The 19,995-nt window shown below is 35.8% G+C and overlaps 1 protein-coding gene across 1 annotated transcript in view; it reads right to left on the bottom strand.

Annotated features, from left to right (window-relative positions):
• AGPS (alkylglycerone phosphate synthase) overlaps nt 1-19,995 on the bottom strand; it is a 55,420-nt gene that overhangs the window by 18,350 nt on the left and 17,075 nt on the right. The window contains exons 3-14 of the mRNA XM_070731832.1: nt 18,990-19,080; nt 18,229-18,349; nt 18,061-18,135; nt 17,077-17,148; nt 16,707-16,786; nt 14,322-14,402; nt 11,931-12,056; nt 10,590-10,698; nt 6,978-7,105; nt 3,887-3,938; nt 2,097-2,173; nt 435-547 (exon numbers count right to left, since the gene is read on the bottom strand). Of these exons, the coding sequence (XP_070587933.1) occupies nt 435-547; nt 2,097-2,173; nt 3,887-3,938; nt 6,978-7,105; nt 10,590-10,698; nt 11,931-12,056; nt 14,322-14,402; nt 16,707-16,786; nt 17,077-17,148; nt 18,061-18,135; nt 18,229-18,349; nt 18,990-19,080 (1,125 nt within the window). The remainder of the gene's footprint in view (nt 1-434; nt 548-2,096; nt 2,174-3,886; nt 3,939-6,977; nt 7,106-10,589; nt 10,699-11,930; nt 12,057-14,321; nt 14,403-16,706; nt 16,787-17,076; nt 17,149-18,060; nt 18,136-18,228; nt 18,350-18,989; nt 19,081-19,995) is intronic.

Here is a 19,995-nt window from a genome sequence, read left to right as displayed (position 1 = left end):
TCATTCCAGCTTAAGTCAATAATGAACATTATTATACCTTAATCTCTAAACATTACGCTCCTTCCCTGTATTGACTCATTTAGCATCAGAAATTGCTTTTAAAAATTAGAAAAAGAAAACTGTTATAAACAGATACGACTTCAGATGAATGAGATAAGTATTTACATTTTATTATAATAGTTATGGCTTTGCCAAAATGTATACTTAGGCAAACTAATAGCAATAATATTTGCAATATCTATTATAAAAACATAATTATGGAATATGTAGAAATACAGCTAAAAAGAGACTCACAACAATGTTAGTTTGTTCTCACTGTATTCTATAACTGAAAAATGCATGACACCCAAGGGTACATCCAGTTCTAGATAACTTTGAAATGGTTTTAGGATAATAAATGAAAAGTAGCAATAATAAAACTTTAAAAACCATACCCAAATTTTGCAGCAATATCATAAACTTGCTTTTCATGCTGAAGGACTTTCTCTCTGTCACCCTCAAAGACCAACGTAGCAACACATAATACATTGGGATCAAATCCTTTAAACTGTGGAAAGAAAACTCTTGCATTATATTACATTATATTATTGTAACATGCACAACGAGATCTTTGTTATTATTGTCACTAAATTCAATTTCATATTACTTTTGATAAGATCAATTTCAAAAGTAAGAAGCATGACATGATTTTTTTAAAAAAAGGATGAAGTTGAGAGTTCAGTTTTTGAAGATTTTCAGACCCAGTTAAACTAAAGTATAATTTCAACTACCAAATACCAACAAATATACTTCAAGTAAAATCCAGAAATAACAAAGAGATCTGGTAGCTAGAGAAAACAACAGAGGGACAGCAGTTGCTGATGTTTCATTTCTATCGGCATGGAAATGCAGAACAAGAAGGATCAATCACTGTCTCATATTATAACTTATCTACTTCCCCCATTTTAAAGTTTGTGGTAAAGAGGATGCTAACTTCAGATCCAAATACTTGGGGAAAAGAAGTTATGGCATGCTTAATGTTGGATTATCTACAGGGCTAATAATGTGTTTTTACAGGTTATAAAATTGTTCTTAATGCAGAGAGTAATTTTTTTCCACAGAGAAAGACAATACATTGCCGCTAACCAAGATTTAACACTATATATGAATGATGGAATTCTATATTTCTGGCAATATGATAATGCTACATTGTAAATGGCTCAAGAGACAATTTAGAAGACAATACAGAATGTTTTATTTTTTAATTTAAAAAACCCTTGATAAATGACATGTTAGGTTTCAATAAATACTTTCTGATCCTACTGAAAGTTTTGTAAAGAATGGATTCAAGACATGTGTTCTTTGTTGATATTTAAAATAAGATGAGTTGTATATCAATAGTATTAGTATTATCACTGTCATACTTTTTTCTAAACTTTACTATGCAAACTTACAATAATATCTCACTGGAAAAAAATCTGGAAAAATCATTTTTAAAACATTCCAAATTATACTGCATTTAAAAAAAAACAAAGCCAACTAAAACTTGGTTTATAAAGAATATCATAGTTTAGGTCCCAATCATACTTCAAGAAAAGCAGAAGTTCAGTCCTGTGTTCCTTTTAATACTTTTTTCCCTCTGTAGCTCATACTTCGGTCTCCAGTGGCAGCTAATCCAAAATGGCTCCCTTGGGGCGCCATGTGCTCCTTAAAGTCTACTATTCTTGTCCACACTTCACCCCGGAAAACCCTTTAAGCAGCCTAAGCCAAAATGGCAGGTCCCTCCTGCTGCTCTGCTCCAGGCAGGACAATTTTTTTTAAAAAAATAACATCCTAGTATCCTAAGTAAAGTTCCAACCATATCACCTCACTTAAAACGGAATACTCAAAACAGTTTGAGTAACTTAAACTAGAATGAGATATCCAAAGCATTTTTCCATTCAAAATAACTGCATTTTGGATTGCAAAACACATGTTTTTTGGTTTATCTGCTAACCACCTGACACTGTTTCCTATCAAACTCCCAGACCCGTCTATACTAAAACTCCTTTCTGTGAAACACACGAGCTATTTAAAATGTCTATTTTTTTTTTACTGCCAAGAGTAAAATTAGATACCTTGGTGATGTAAAATTTTTTCAATCCATCCAGTAGTGATGTAAAAATAGATGCAACCTGTGGTTTAAGAGCATGACCTTGCCAAGAAAGAGAGAGAGAAAAAAGACAACAGAAAGATGACTAAAATTTATATATGCATATTGGAAATGCATGCAATACATTAATTATTTGGATGCATACATATATGTACTTCCAACCCAGGAAATTTTGAGATGTAGGGTGAAGGAAAGAATTTTTGCATAAATTTCTACTTGTTGATCTAGCATTTCATTATACCAGGGGCGAAATGCTTCCAGTTCAGCCTGGTTCAGGCATACCAGGAGTGGTGGCCGCCGTTGGTTTGGAGAACCAGTAGCGGCAGCAGAGTGAGGCTCTGCCCATCACCACTTTCTTTCTTTTAACCTTCTGCACATGCAGAAAGCCTTCTATGCATCCGTAGACAGGGAAAAAGCACAAACACAGAGGGTGAAAACGGCGCTTCCAAATCAATAGGAAAATTAAGGAGATTTATAAACTACATCACTCTGGCCTACTTCCTGGATTTATATTCTCTTGTATAATTGTGTTGTAGCCTTATCAAGACTCAAGCACACAAAGAATGTGGAACTTAATCTCCTCTATATTCTAGGGCTTGTGGGGGAAGGAAATCATAAATAGCATTCAACCTTAAGGTAAAAGGTTTTAGTACAATCTGCCTTATTCACTGAAGGATATACTTTAGCTAAGTTCAAATACTTCCTTAAGCTTTTAATGAACTGACTTTTACCATTATTGCTGCTCCTACACTTGGGGACTTCTCTTTGGGGAATTTTTGTTTGTTGCCTTGCCATTTCTCATGAGGAGAATTTTTCTACCAACTTGTTTTTACTCTTCCAATTTCATAAACACGATAGGCCTCACCAATTCTCACCAAATACATCGAAATACAAAGAGGGATTAGAATACTGCAAGTGCCATATACAATAGAATATTGCAACTGCAAACCTATCAATAGAATACTAATGCTAACAGAACTTTTTAAAAGTAGAGGATTGTCCAGCAGCATGGACATCTGCTCCAAGTGGAATAGTACTTATTTTCTTTTCTAAAAGCCTATACGTTGATCTGTGACTAAGGTTGGGATTGCACAATTCATTTTTTTAAAAGTTTGTTGCATTATCAAGTATTTGTCACAAGAAATATTTCAAGAAATGTTAAGAAATTTTAACCTGATTAATTTAACTAACCAACCAATCAATATTATAGTCCTGGCATGTTTTAGCAATATTTGAATTTCATGAAACCAGTTATTGGTTATTAATAGATGAGAAAACAGTAAATGCTGAAACAAATGTAATGATGGCTCCCTCTTTATGGTAGTAAGTAACTGAGAATGACTTACACATGTCTTAGTTTCCTGACTGAAATGTTGGGTTACAATTTACATCAAAGAAAGTTTACCCAAGTTCTCAATAACAGTTTAGGATGTGTCTAAAAACTCAAGTGTATTTATGCAATTTTTGACATTTTTTAAAGCTAAAATGTTACTTATAAAAACAAGTTAATAGATATCACTAGCTACTGCAGTTACAAGAGCACATGCTTCATGTTGTGATAACATGGATAGGTCTTTGAATATTGACTGTAAGGTGGATAAGACAGTAGAAAGTTGTAGCACACGAAGTAATTACAGGAAGACTAGACTGCAGGATGTTGCTTCTAATTCACTATTTACAATTAAGGAATGTCTGGTTACAGAGTACTTAGTACTTTTATCAAAACAATTCCTAAACATTTAGTTAAAAACCTACCAAACTGAAACTGTACATTGTCCATCAGGCGAATAGATGCTGGAGCACACCGCTATAGAAAAAGAAGAGAGAATAGTGGTGAAACATAAAAAAATTGAACCATAACATATTGTTATACAGTAATACCTCGACTTACGAATTTAATTGGTGCCGGGAGGAGGCTCGTAAGGCGAAAAGATCGTAAGACGAAACATTGTTTCCCATAGGAATCAATGGAAAAGCGATTAATGCGTGCACCACCGAAGGAGGCTTGAGCCTCCCGATCCTCCCCGCCCCTTTGCCATGCATGTCATCCTGCATGCAGGATGCCATGCAGTCAGGAAGGTCATCCTTCTCCCCCTCCCAGCCAAAAACACAAAGGCGGTCTGCCAGGCGGCTCCCCCCGCTCCGCGCCTCCTTTCTGTTTGTTTTGTCTCTGGGTCTGCGGAGGGAGGGAGCGAAGCAGAGCGGCGCGGCAGGCGAGGTGACCGCCTCTCCGTTCGCCAAGCACCGCGGGGAAGGAGGGAGAGAGAAGCAGGCGGGCAGCAGCCGCGGCAGAGGCCAAGTCTCACTCCGGGCTGTGCCCCCTCTGAGCGCTCACCGCCTGTCCCTGTCAGCGGCCCAGCCACCTTCACCCGCCCGGAAACTGCCAGAGGGGCTCCTCCGGAGGGGCGCACGGGGAAGGGCTTGAGCCGCCGCCTTCTCCCTTCCCCGTGGGAGCGCCGCACCTCTTGTCTGCCCGGCACGAGAGGCATGAAACCGCAGCTCATGCCGGGCGGCCCGCCTGGAACGCCAGCAATGACGCCGGGTCGATTGCCGAGCGGGGGCGGGGCGCGGGAGGAGGCAGCGCCGCACCGGACCCCTCAGGCCGCTCCGTCCGGGATGGGGCTCCTCCCGAGTCCCTGGGCGTCCCTCCGGAGGATCCCCATCCTGGACGGAGCGGCCTGAGGGGTCCGGTGCGGCGCTGCCTCCTCCCGCGCCCCGCCCCCGCTCGGCAATCGGCCCGGCGGCATTGCTGGCGTTCCAGGCGGGCCGCCCGGCATAAGCGGCGGTTTCGTGCCTCTCGGGCCGGGCAGACAAGAGGTGCGGCGCTCCCACGGGGAAGGGAGAAGGCGGCGGCTCAAGCCCTTCCCCGTGCGTCCCTCCGGAGGCGCCCCTTCGGAGGAGCCCCTCTGGTGGTTGTCTGGGCGGGTGAAGGTGGCTGGGCCGCTGACAGGGACAGGCGGTGAGCGCTCGGAGGGGCTCGTATCTCGAATTTGAGCTCGGGAGTAGAGCAGAAATATCTCTCCACTCCTAGCTCGTATCTTGAAATGCTCGTATGTAGAGCAGCTCGTATCTTGAGGTACTACTGTATTGGGCCTTTTAAATAAATTTTCGAGCCCATTTTGGAGGTTTTTTTTCAGCCGGTTTTTCTGGGGGGAGGGGGGGAGAAGGACTGATCAAAAAAGCCTCAAAAATTGATTGAAAACAGCCTCAAAAACCGGTTGAAAAAAGGCCAAAAATGGGCTGTTTGGACGCAAAAATATGGCTGGCGGGTGGGTGGGGCAGTTTCAGTAATATTCAGTCTATAAGATGCACAGACATTTTCATCTTCTTTTGGGAGACAAAAAAGTGTATCCTATAGTCCCAAAAATATGTTAAGTAGCTCCCTTGAGCAGGTTTTAAGTAGGATGCCTGGAATTGCAATTAAAGGCAGGGAAGAGAAAATGTGCTTAGATGTTAAATTTCACCCAAACACTTGTAAAATCAGAGCTACATAGCAGATACGTTTAAAATAGTCAAAAGATTACCAGAGCAAATACAGAATAAAGGTAATGAAAAGACAATAGAAGATTTGACCATTTAAAGTATGTAGAGGGGAGAAAGGATAAAGCATGTATCAAAAATATATAAACAAATAGGAGAAACTTGTACAATGAACTGTTCCATGTACTGTATTCTGTCTTCTCCAAAAATGTTCCTGTGGTTTCAAAGAATAGCATGAGATTTGATATTATGGGAAAATTAAGAAATAGGGAAAGAGAGAGGGCATTCACCTTTTTAAAATTAGACATCTGAAAGGAATATAAATGAAAAGAAGTAAAAGATAGGGAAAAAATGAATAACATACAAAGAAGTAAACAAGTCTGGGAGATTACAACTTTACAATGTATCATTAACTACCTATCCATTATCCATTATAGATTATATTACTCTAAAAAAGTAAAATCACTATTAAGATTTTAAAATAAAATAAAAAATGCTGCCTCTATTAACTAGATTTTAAAAAAATACCAATTTTTGTTTAATGGAAATAACTGGAAAACCTTTTCTACTTCTGAGAATTTGCCTGCTTATCCCTTTCCTTCTTATACCTTAAATTCTTAGAATTATCAGAATAAAGTTTGAAGGGACTTTGGGGGTCTTCTAGTCAAATATAATTAAATACATTAAATATTTTTTTAAATATACATAACTGGTGTTTTTTTTACGAAAAATCAATTGTTTAGAAAATACCTTCTAAATCCTTTCAATGGGGAAATTTTAATAATTTGAAAAATACAACAATAAAATAACTACACTTCCTAGAAGAGGGCATTTTTATATTTTACATAACGTAACTCTACTCCAAACATGTAACCAAAAACATTTTTGTATTATATGAAAATAGTCTATATCTAGGTTTAATCACACTGATGTCTAGTTTAGTTTGATGTAAATTGGATTTAAAATACTCAGGGCTAATTAAAGACCTGCCAATTTTGGTAAAATTTACTCAGTGACTTAATCTCCACTATTTCTCTTCCACTTTAGGATTGTTTTAAATGATAAGGCTGAATTGGAAGGGTTTTTTAATATAAAAATGTAAATAAAATGTTTAAATATTAAAACCATATTGACACAGAAATTAATTCTATATTTATTATTCGTGGCATCGAGAGATTAATTCTCAAAAATGTAAATGTTTTAAACATTTTACCTAGCCCTCTTTGGAACTGATTAGGTTTAAACATATTCCTCAGCAGAGAGGCAAGGGAGTAGGGCACAAGCATGCCATCTAGTGAAAGTACCTGTAACTGCAGCTTTTTTAAAAAGTGCAATTAAATACAATTTGAAGACAAGATTACTTTACCTGCTTTGCTACTTCTCTTAAACAGGCCACCCCTTTCTCAAAGTTTGGAAATACTACAGAGCCATACTTTTGGTATTCGGGGACTGGTCGAATTTTTATTGTAACTTCTGTTATCACTCCAAGGATTCCTTTATAAAAAGAGGAAAATAATCATTTTGCTACTGCAGCTGAAAGATATAGAGAATTTTATGATTTCATACCAATATCCAAAATCCTATTTCACATATTATTTAAAGTCATTAAAAAATGAAAACCACACAAAAGTGCAGTTCATTTCTTTAAATGTCTCCCATCCTTAAAATTCCAAATGATAATGTACAGGGAATGCAGTATTTCTCAAACTGTGAGGATTAGCCTTCAAAATATGAGAGTATTTATTATAAGACTACATTAAAAAAACAATATTAAAGCTGTTATCTAATCTTTTGAAATGTAACTAAAACTCCATCTGTGAAGTAGATTTGTCAAAGGACCCAGCACAAAGTGCTGCTCCAGCACTCATTAAAACGAAAGTATTTCACACAATTTGATACAAGGAAAACATCTAAACTATGTTTTTACTTGAAAATATGTTATTTAAAATGGAAATACTTCTAACTACAAATATATATTTCAGAAAGAAACACTTGCAGGGCTATAATAAACTAGTGCTTATTTCAAAATCCAATCAACCTTAGAAACCACATGAATACAGTGACTTTGTGGTGATACATATACTGTACCATGATTTTATTCTGGCTTAATCCAGTAAATAACTCTGCAATTGTGATCTGTAAATGGTATTTTACAGCTGTGTAATCTATCATACAGTTTGTTAAGACCATGATTAAATTAAAAAATAATTTTGCACAATGTCTGAACCCTGCTATTCATTCAAGTCACTTCAGTTGACAGTTGTAAAAATCTGACTAGTCATTAACTTGTGCTAATTATTCTTCAATATGTTTATTTGGTTCATCAGACATATTAAGGATTTGCTTGCGAAAGCCATTATGTAAAGAATTTATCCATAAGGAATGATTGTATAGACAAGCATTCTTGAACTATGAATAATACTATCCACAGTAAGGCAAAATATCCAGTATGAGTCCATTACCTGTACTAAATAAGTAAGTCAATAAATAAAATCAGTAAATATAACAGTACAGGTAGTCCTTGACTTACAACTATACATTTAGTGACCATTTGAAATTACAATACTGAAAAAAGTGACTTATGACTCTTTTTCACACTAATGATCATTGCGGCATCCCTGTGGTCACGTGATCAAAATTTGGGTGCTTGGCAACCAGCGTATATTTATGACAGTTGCAGTGTCCCAGGGTAATTTTATCTCTTTTTGCAACCTTTTGATACACAAATCAATGGGGAAGCCAGATTCACTTAATAACCATGTTACTAACAACTTCAGTGATTCATTTAACCATGGCAAGAAAGGTCTAAAATAGGGCAAAACTCACTTAACAACTGTCTTGCTTAGCAATGGAAATTTGGGGCTCAATTGTGGTTGTAAGTCAAGGACTAACTGTAGAGTTTAACACAGCACTTCTAAGATATATTCCTTTTAAAGTGTATTTTATCATTTTCCCCCAGCTTGATTATACTGGTTGTGTCTTGTTCAAATGGAAATCTTAAATTAGATGCCTTTAATATAGTGTTAGATTTAAGACTTCTGCGTTTTGTTTGACATATGAAATGCATCAAATTTGTAATTTTCTACCAAGATTGAGAAGAAAATTCTGGTCAAAGTTTTGCTTTGCATTTAGTAAGTGACAAAAAGAATTAGCGGCATCAGACAATGGTCCGCTGCCTTTTTCTTTTGATTTTCTGTCAGTGATTAGAACTTCATTTTAATATCTGTCATATTAAGATGCTATATGACATTGCCTCCACTGAATAGACCTGATTTGAGGCCATATTAACTAAAGGATTTAAACTGCAGAAAGGATAATGTTTTTAAATTAGCAAACCTTACATAAGGTAAGGCCAGACTGATTGTGGGAACAGTTATCCAAAGAGATAATAAGACTTAACTTTATTAAAGGTAAACGTTTCCAGCTCTAGGGGGAGTAGTTGTGCTCATCTCCATTTCAAAGCCGAACAGCCAGCACTGTCCGAAGACATCTCCATGGTCATGTGGACAGCATGATTAAATGCCAAAGGCACACGGAGCACTGTTACCTTCCCATCAAAGTGATCCTTATTTTTCTACTTGCATTTTTTACGTGCTTTCAAAGTGCTAGGTTGGCAGAAGCTGGGACAAGTCATGGGAGCTCACTCCATTACGCGGCACTAGGGATTCGAACTGCCGATCTTCTGATCGTCAAGCTCAGCGTCTTAGCCACTGAGGACTTTATTAGATGCGTTCAAATAGAAATTAGACAGCCATCAGTCTAAAATGCATTCTCTGGATTCCCATATCTAGCACTAAGTTAGATTTAAGATTTCAAAGAGCCCTTCCAACACTATGGTTAAGTGGCTGTCACATAGGGAGGAGTTGCTCTCCAGAATATACTAGTCATTATCTGGCAGCCAATAAAACCCCCACACCATTTATTGGGGGGGGTGATGAATCTGCTCTTAGCCATCTACCTCTAGCCTCTATTCAAAAAGTTGCCTCTATTCAAGAAGATGCACATGAATGCATCCATTCACCATTTGGTAATGACCTTTAAAGCCCTACATGGCATTGGGCCAGAATACATCCGGAACCGCCTTCTACCGCACGAATCTCAGCGGCCGATAAGATCCCACAGAGTTGGCCTTCTCCAGGTCCCGTCGACCAAACAATGTCATTTGGCGGGCCCCAGGGGAAGAGCCTTCTCTGTGGTGGTCCCAGCCCTCTGGAATCAACTCCCCCCAGAGATTAGAATGGCCCCCACCCTCCTTGTCTTTCGCAAATTGCTCAAGACCCACCTTTGTCGCCAGGCATGGGGGAGTTGGGATATTCCTTCCCCTAGGCCATTACAAGTTATGTATGGTATGTTTGTGTGTATGTTTGGTTTTTATAATAAGGGTTTTTAGTTGTTTTATTAAATTGGATTGTTACATGTTGTTTTTTATCATTGCTGTTAGCCGCCCCGAGTCTGCGGAGAGGGACGGCATACAAATCCAATAAATAAAATAAATAAATAAAATAAAATAAATTTAAATTGCTTTAGACTGCTGCTGTTTGAGCTCATGTGATAGTTCAGGTAAAAGCAACGGAAGCTGATATCTTGCAACATGTCAGTATCTCACTTTTATATTATTTTTTCTATCCCCATTATGCAAAGTGTGGTCCCTAGGAACTATACTTAGAATTCAAAATACAGTGTAGGATATAGGCTCAACAGTTTATAAGAGACATGTGGGCAGAATGACCAAAACAACACTGCCCTATTGTGACACTGGCCTTTTTCCCTATTATATGTGCATGCATGTGCAAAAAAAGAAGAGCTTGTGGTGTAACAGAGCATTGAGGCACTCCATATTTTGTTGAAAAACATTGCAAGTATCCATGATTGTACAGTTAATAAATTCCTTTTCCTTAAATCAGAAGTAAATTAAATATTGAGTTATAAAAATATGTGAAAAGCATTAAAGTATTGCAATTTCTTTTTTAAAAAATACCTTCAGATCCTAAAATGAAATGATGAATATCAGGTCCTGTTGACATGCGTGGTCCTTGACAGTTTTTTTGGATTACGCCTTTGGGTGTTACCATTTTTATATGAACCACCTGTATAAAATAGAGTTTGCATGATATTACATATGACAATATATAAAAAATGCATTTATATTAAATGCCCAGGAAAAAACTAATCTATATCCTATTTGTCATTGTAGAAACGAGAGAAACTGACACCACAGAACTTTGTATTACTCTAAATAATATGATCTGGTAAAAAAAATTGGTACCATCTTAATTCTTTTCCTCCCAAACCATAAAATGCAGAGGATGTTTTCTTTTGATATGTATGAAATAAAACCAATATTTGTCAACTACTAAACTACATTTTAATACTGTAATTTTTTCTGCATATCAGCTAATATTTGTTAGTAACAGAAACATAATACAAGTGCAGAAGTTAAGATTACTAGTATCAAATGATCTTAGTGCCAAAGCCCACTGCAACAACATTGCCAAAAAGGCTTCAAGAGTTGTTAATCTAATCCTGCGTAGCTTCTGCTCTAGCAATCACACACTATTCACCAGAGTTTACAAAACTTTTGCCAGACCCATCCTCGAATACAGCTCCTCTGCTTGGAACCCATACTGCATATCGGACATTAACACCCTTGAAAATGTCCAAAGATATTTCACCAGAAGAGCCCTTCATTCTTCTACCCGAAACAGAATATCCTACAAAACTAGACTTTCAATCCTGGGCCTTGAAAGCCTTGAACTCCGACATCTTAAATATGATCTAAGTATTTCTCACAAGATCATATGCTGCAATGTCCTACCTGTCAATGACTACTTCAGCTTCAATCACAACAATACAAGAGCACACAACAGATACAAGCTCAATATTAACCGCTCCAAACTTGACTGCAATCGAGTTGTCGAAGCGTGGAACTCATTACCGGACTCTGTAGTGTCATCCCCTAACCCCCAACATTTTACCCTTAGATTATCCACGGTTGACCTCTCCAGATTCCTAAGAGGTCAGTAAGGGGTGTGCATAAGTGCACAAGCGTGCCTCCCGTGCCCTGTCCTATTGTCTCTTCTATAACTCTCTATCTTTTTCTTCTATCACTATATCTCTATCTCTTCTTCTACTACTCTTCCTATGTTTTATATTATTCCTACATCTTCTCCTCTATTCTCCATTGATTGATGTACTATGTGTATATCCCCTCTAATCTCATTGTGTTTTATACATACATACATGCATACATACATACATAAAATAAACAAATCGTTTATTTATTGATAGAAAAATAATAAGGATTATATAAAATGTTTACCAGATCTTCAATATTTCCATAAACATTTTTCTTCATGCCTGATGCTCGGGTGGCTACCCATCCTCCAAGAGTACTAAATTCCATTGAATCTGGTTCATGGCCTGTACAATAACCACTTTCACCAAGCTAAAATAGAAAAAAAAAACCACATTATTTTAACCACTTTTAGCTATTAACGTCCACTGCAAAGTTCAGTTTTGTAAATGCTTTAAAAGCTACTTCACTAAGACAATACAGGTAGTCCTCAACTTACAACCATTCATTCAGTGATCTTTCATAGTTACAATAGCACTGAAAAGTGATTTATGATAGTTTTTTACACTTACAACTATTGCAGTATATGCATAGTCATGTAATCAAAATTGTGCCACTTGGCAACTGGTTCATATTTATGACAATTGCAGTTGTCTTGGCTTATGTAATCAGGTTTTGTGACCTGATGGGCAAAGTCACATGAACAAAATTCAGGTGCATGGCAATTGGCATATGATAGTCACATTCTCCTTGATCCCCATTTGTAAGCAACCCAACCAGCTTCCGACAGTCAATGGGAGAACCCAGATTCACTTAAAGATTACATTACACAGTCATCAGTTGAGGAGTACCTGTATTTTACTTTTTCCTGATGGATTATGTTCAAACAATGCTGGTGCAGTATATTTGAACCACTATCTTGCTTCTAATGCTGGAACAAGGACACAGAAACTCTATCTAAATTTGAAAATGGTTGAATGGTGGCAAGCGTGACATTATATTGAATAAGTGATGGTACTGCCAGTCAGAAGAAACAAAATGCATTCAACTTGTCCTGGTGGTTGTACTCCACTTGGAAGACTAAATCCGTAGTCTGATAAGGATCCTTAACTCCAGATGGTGATAGCAGTTAAGAAATGCAATTTTATGCTTTTCCTGAACCATATCTTATTCATATCTTGATTGCAAGCTAGTTAGACTATATGGATGTAGTCTTCTCAGGATTACCTTAGAAGAGTATTTGAAAGCTCTCCCAAAAGACCAAAATATCGCAGCTAGGCAATTCTAGGGGTATAATTTGCCTACAGTTAGTCCTTGTTTAGCGACCATTCACAGTAATGATAATGATGAAAAAGTAACTTTGCAACCGATTCTTGCATTTTCAACCAATGCGAGTCTCCAAAACAAAGGAAAGCTGAAATAGGATCATAAGGACAGTCATGATTTCACTTAGCGACTACTTTGGTTAACAACTGAATTGCCAGTACCAATTGTGATTACTAAATGAGGATTACTTGTACATTGGTACCTCTACTTATAAACACCTCTACTTACGAACTTTTCTAGATAAGAACCGGGTGTTAAATATTTTTTTGCCTCTTCTCAAAAACCATTTTCCACTTACAAATCCGACCCTCCAAAACTGTAACCAGAAAAGGTGGTGAGAAGCCTCCATGGGTCCTCTCTAGGAATCTCCTGGGAGGAAAGAGGGCCTCCACCCTCCCTGTGGTTCTCCTAGTTGCATGCATTATTTGCTTTTACATTGATTCCTATGGGAAAAATTGCTTCTTCTTACAAACTTTTCTACTTTAGAACCTGGTCACAGAATGAATTAAGTTCGTAAGTAGAGGTACCACTGTATATTGAAATATGTGATCTTTTTGTAAAGATGGGAGATAAAAATTAAGGCATTGGTGTTCACCTTTAAAGCCAAAAACATGCTTGGACCTAATTATTAGGGACTGTCTACCTTGGTATGAATAAATATTAAGATGAACAAGACATGCCATCTGATTTCTGTTTCTTCATCTATTTGTCAAATAGGAAAGGCCTGTTGTTTGGTATCAGAATTCTAAATCAGGGGATCCACACAACTACCATTGCATATTTCATATCAATTTTTTTTTTAAAAACTTCAAACATTTAATATATTTTGAAGAGAGTCTGGGTAACGGTACCACTAAATGTACCATGAATTCACAATTAGGATGTAGATTCCCAAAGTATGTATTATTTAAAACAGAATTCATTACTATTACAAATGTGTCAAGCATTTTATTTCAATAAGAGACTTTTGTTCTTTTAATAAGCTATTCCAGTTAATAACCGTATTTCCTTATTTGACTACTTAATTTTCTTCAAGATGATAGCTTATTCTGATCTAAATGGAAGATGATGTAAACATTCCTAAAGATAGTGACAATGTTGTTTCTGGTTAGTGACAAAAAAGGCAATTTTTAACATACATATTATACATGCTAAGATTAAAATAAGCAAAAAAATTAATAACATAAATGCCATTAGGCTGGATATAATGTGCATAACCGTATAAATATATTTACTTTATGAGCCAATATATGGCAGTATATTTGGGGCTATAAAATTACCAGCATTGTGAAAGATATATGTTAATGATACCTGTTTTTCCAAGTCTTGGCCAACAATGCCAGCATCAACGTGAGCGGTTAAATTTTTCTCATCTACCCAGTGAATCCTGTTCTATTACAAAACAAAAAACCACAAAGGACTTGTGAAAAATACTGGCATTTAATTATTCAACAAAGCACAGTTAAAGTCAGTGATTAGTACAGCAGTAGGTATTTTTATGTGTAAAAACCAACATTCCAAGAATGGAATGTTCCATCTCCAAAGGCAAAGTTTTGCCTAGCTGTATAGACTATAAATCAATAGAGACAAGAAGATGAATGCATCTTGTCTATTTGCATTGCTAAAATTGCATATAGCAGGACAAAAACATCAGTCAGAAGTCAGAATCCATACTTTCTTTTAAGAATTAAGGAATTAATGAGATGAGGTTGAAATCAAATTTCATTTTACTTCAATTAACCACAGATGTCAAAACAATTCTAATGTAAGAATATACCAAAGAAAAGGCTTTCAGAATAATGAAAAAGTTATAGTAGCAGAAATTATTTCATTGCTTATGTTCAGTCTTGTTTGAGACATGATTTTCAAGAAAATAGTAGGCTGGTGACAATTTTAAACTCTATGGTGTAAATTTGTCCCTTGCCTTATTTTATACTCCAGTATCCATCTCTGAAAATGATGTTATAAATACTAGACTTTGAACTGGGGTCAGACCTAACCTGCTTTCATAGAATATAGGTTTCTAAAACTGTTCCTTCATTAGTGCTTAATCCCAGCATTTTCCCCATGCTCTTACAACATGATCTTTATGTTATCCACTGTGAGAGTGAGTGAAAAAGCCTTAAATAATTACCAGGATCAACCTTAAAGTTATATTTCCCACTTATTCATACAGCTATCCCAAAAGAAGCTTCAAGGTATGTAAAATCGTTTTATGCTTTGTCACTCATAACCTAGGAGGGAAACTAGACAGCTTAGCAATGATTTCAAATAGAGTCAAAGATGAAGAGGCATTAGTGATAAGGACTGCACATTTCATACTAATATTGTTTTCTACCAACTCAAGGATGGGGGCGGGGGGGAAGAGATCATTCTTACTAATAGATTTTTACAGTACAAAGAAGAATGGAATTCCAACTCTATTGGTAAAATCAGTTTTCTTCTCCTTCTCCTAATCTGTCTAGACTGCATCTAAATATATTTGTAGCTTCAGGAGGGGAGAGAAAATCCTGCTTGTCAATGTAAATCCACTACCATAATGTTGTGTTTCATCCAAAGAAATGTGTGACAAACTAATATTCAATAATGCATGAAATCACGTATCAGTTTAAAAAAACAGTCTTAGCAGCAAATTAGTTCTGATAAAACGTTCACAATTTTTTAAATTGAATTTTATGTCTTTAACTACTGTATCAGTTGTTGGTGCTGAAAGTTTTTTTAAAGTGAACTAATGCTAAAATGGTATTATCTCTAATGCAAGTAAACAGGTGCAAATGACCCTGAAGATATAGAACTGGGTCTAAAACTATTTAATTGCTTACTCTAATATTTATTACTACTGACAAAAGTTCAAATCTAAATTGCAGCCTTATTTTCATTGATTACTATTAAAGAATGTGAATGATGGGGTCATGAATCAGATTTAGCTGGTTTACCACAATCTGGATCTTAATTTTTCAAATCACAATCTCTACAAAATCCAATGTATTTGATGGTATGTAAAATGAGGTGATAAAGCTGTCTCCTAATTCCATATTTCATGCTAGAAATGATGTCTCAACTTATAGATCTGGTCTCGACAAAAAATGTATGGCCATATTTTTAAAGTAGTCTTTTAATCACAATTTTCTTCCTAACATCTAATCAAGTGATTCCCTTGTGTGGTCCTGGTAAACAGAGTATTTAACAGTTTGTTCACATGTATTATTAAATAAAGGCTTTTTGCTATTTCAAAAACTTACTGAAATTAATTGAGGAAGCTTTCATTAAAAACCTAAAGGAGGATTCCAGAGGGAACTTTCTCTCATCACATCTATATCAATATATATAATAGCTGATAATTTTGAATTTCAAGTTTTAGGTTAAATTGATGAAATGCTATTAGTAAGGTTCGCAAGACCAATACGGTGAATGGAAACTGCTTATCACTTACTGAAAATATTTTACAAACTCATTATGTTGTTGGTGCAGGAGATGTCATTTAAAAAGTTAATTCTTATCAAATAACTTGTGAGAAATAACATATCAACATATCAAATTGTTTACATATCTACTCAGTATAAAGATCTCATAAGTGATTATATAAATTCCAGAAGGATTAAAATACTCAATGAATTAAGGGGATTCTTAAACTAAGTGAAATATTATATGACAGACATTCTATGAAATTCACTTGCAACTGTTTTGTACACATACCATTTGTGAAGTGTCTAGTGAAACTATTGTTCTTTTTTCATCAGGAGGACACTCAAGTGCACTGGTAACGCTTGTGCCTCCTACAGATATGACAGAATAGAGAATGGTGAGAATGAAACTATGATGTAAGCAAAGGATAAAGTGGAGATGAGACCAAGGAGAACAAGCCCCAGTTCCAAATATTTATGGAATTTAAATAAAAGAGATATATAAGGATTTCCATAAACAAAATAACATATGGCAATTTAATTTAAGTGACTTCTATGCCACCCAATCCCACAGGACTCAAGTAAAAGGTATTTGCTATTAAAACTAATAGCCTGCCTTAAAAAACGTGTTTTTAAAAAATGTTGATAGCTTGATTACTTACCACCATAAGGTATAATACAAATATTATGCTTGCAGGCTATGTCCACAATTTTAACTACATCGTCATGGCATTCTACAAAAATGAACAGAGTGTCAGAGTTTAAAATATATTTAAACATAAATTACTGAATAATGTAGCTAATCCCACAACATTTAGAAGTCAGTTTTCTAATAATTAAAATATTTAAATTGTGTAAAAAACACAAAGTCACTAATATTTCTGGCAGCTTTTAAACTGAAAAGAATCCACAATATAAAATAACCATTTACTACAAGAGAAAAATGACATGTTAGCCTCCTTTAAAAAAAAGTTTTCAGCTGTTTGTGTCCCATACTATAAACATTTTTAAATGTGTATGTTGTTTTTTTAAAAAATCATGACCTCAAAGTTGCTTGGATTAACCAATCACAGTACAGCAGAATTGATTGTTACAGTTCAAAGATCAAGTTGCAGATTCAACAGATTTTTTTTTAAAGGTCAAATAAACAAAAAAGCCGTCCAGTCCAAGAGTCTTGAAAGCTACTCAACTCTTACTATCTAGCTTAATCTTCTCCAGGAAAGGCTTCCCATAAAGTTTGAACTACAAAGTCTATGCTCTTAGTCTATGTTTCCAGGGTGGGAAGGCACAGCATCCCTGAGAGTGAAATGCTGATCTAAGTTACTTGGGCCTGCACAGAAGCAATTGGTATAATTTTAAATTAATGCATTCCAATTGATTGTACTTTCCATACTACAAGTTTGCATGTGTAGATTTCACCGCTGAAATAAAGGTTGTGTTTTTATAACAGTTCAACCAACATGTGACATAAACAACATTCTTGGCAGATTCCTAGTATGCATTTCTGGACTACTTCTCTAATATATACTTCCTATTTCTATAAATTGTTTCTCAATTGTATTTTTTCCAAAATTTAAAATACATAGGTTCAGTAGGAAACAAAACAGGGAAGTGCAAGAATGAGAAAAGTGTTCTGAATAGCTTACCTGGCCACACCACTACATCAGGAACCCGCTTAAACATTCCTTCCCTGAGCAAAAAAATCTCGTGTAGGCAATGACCTGAAATACAAGGTAAAAATAAATCTCACAAAGACATCAAATGTTGAAAGCAAGCAATTAAGATGTTATTTTGTGCATGCTGATTTTGCTTACCATGGGCTCTAAAAAGTCTAGATTCCGCTTCCTGGGTATATGAGATTTTAGCATTTTGGAGGTCCTGGAGAAATTCTTCACTTGCAATGGAGGGAGGTACCTCACTGATATTTAAGGATGTCTTTAAAGTTAAAAAGAGATATACTGTATATATATAATTTCCAGTGTATCTATTCAGAAGAAAAAGAGTCACCTCTGAAGGGCATCATTTTCAAATATGCTACAGGAAAAGCAATTCTGACTCTCTGTTAGCAAATCAATTACTCCCCACTCCCCTCATTTTATCAGCTCATCACACACACAAATGCTCTGGGGGAGTCTTTGGAGCAGACCATAGGTAAGTGCAGAGAAATAATGAACAAGTGTGTTGCTAAACAGACAAATGTATGTGAGATACAGTTCTTCGCATTTTTTATACCACACTTTTATTCACAAGCCTCCAAAGACAGAAGTATGAATTGTTTTCTAAGACAGACAACTTGAAATACTTCAACAAATTACAATCAGTGATCTATCTATGTACGAAAGCTGAAGTTTTAAATCAATCTGTGCTTAAGAAATTTTGTATTAACAGATTATATTTTCAACTAGAGATTGTCACTGACAAGATAACTATCTGGCAATAAGACTGGAAAACATCTTTATGTGGCAGAAGGACAATGGACTAAATAAGCAATTTTAGATTTTAACTGAATGGTATATAAAGAATTAACTACAACTTAATGATTTAAAAAACACATGCGGCCCATGTATTCACTTACTTTAGGAGTAGTTTTATGTTCTATATTTCCAGCAAGATTTTTCTCCAGCCAATCTCTCAAAAGAGGGAATATCAGTCCACCTAATTGGTACCTGAATCCAAAAGCATTTTCATCAGTTCCTTTCAGTGTGAAACCTAGTAAAACCCTAATTTATTTATTGAGATATACACAAGCAGTAGTCATATACGGTAATTTCTAGAAGCAAAAGTTAGGGATTTTAAAATTTCAGTCATAACAAACTAATAAGAAATTTAATATCTGAAATTTTAAGCATGAAGTAATCTGGCAGAAGAAATATTGCTATGATTTCTGTAATAACAATTTCAACTCAAAAACTTTTCAGAATTCTGTCATGGCCAAATACAGAAATAATAGTTACATAATTTTTAAGATCAGATAAAGTATTCTATTGCACATTAAGCAAGTTATAAGACAAATTCCCATGCTGATTACAGCAAATCAAAATATAGAAGCAGATTATTAATAGTTTTTGCAATGGAGGGAAGCAGTAATGGAACTTAGCATTGGCATCAGTATATGTTTCATATATTAATAAGTCGATGACAAATTATTCAAGAAATTGAAGACTAAAAGTAGTCAGGGATACAAAATATAAGATTTCCACACTGAGTTTTTTAAACAAAATATTTTTTCCTAATGTATCTTGTGCCTAAGATCATTGTCCAAATATGCAAAGTGATGCATACTGGGACAAAACTGGTAGTCCTCATTTAGTGGCCACAATTGGGATGGCAATTCAGTCATTAAGTAAAATGGCTATGAAGTGAAATCGCAATTGTGCTTATGATCTTTCTTCAGCTTTCGTTTGCTTTACAGAAGTCATAATGCAAGGATAAGTCACAAAGCTACTTTTTCATCAATGTCGTAACTGAGAACAGTTGCTAAACAAGGCAGTTACTAAATGAGGTCTACCTGTGTAGGTAGAAAAGGTCCTTGAGCTTTCACATATTTGCTTGTTATAATTAACAAGAGGTAATCTCAGTGT

This window comes from Erythrolamprus reginae, chromosome 1 (genome assembly GCF_031021105.1).
Source record: "Erythrolamprus reginae isolate rEryReg1 chromosome 1, rEryReg1.hap1, whole genome shotgun sequence".
Lineage (NCBI taxonomy): Eukaryota > Metazoa > Chordata > Lepidosauria > Squamata > Dipsadidae > Erythrolamprus > Erythrolamprus reginae.
The sequence above is the reverse complement of the archived record's forward strand: the minus strand, read 5'-3'. Positions and strand labels throughout refer to the sequence as shown.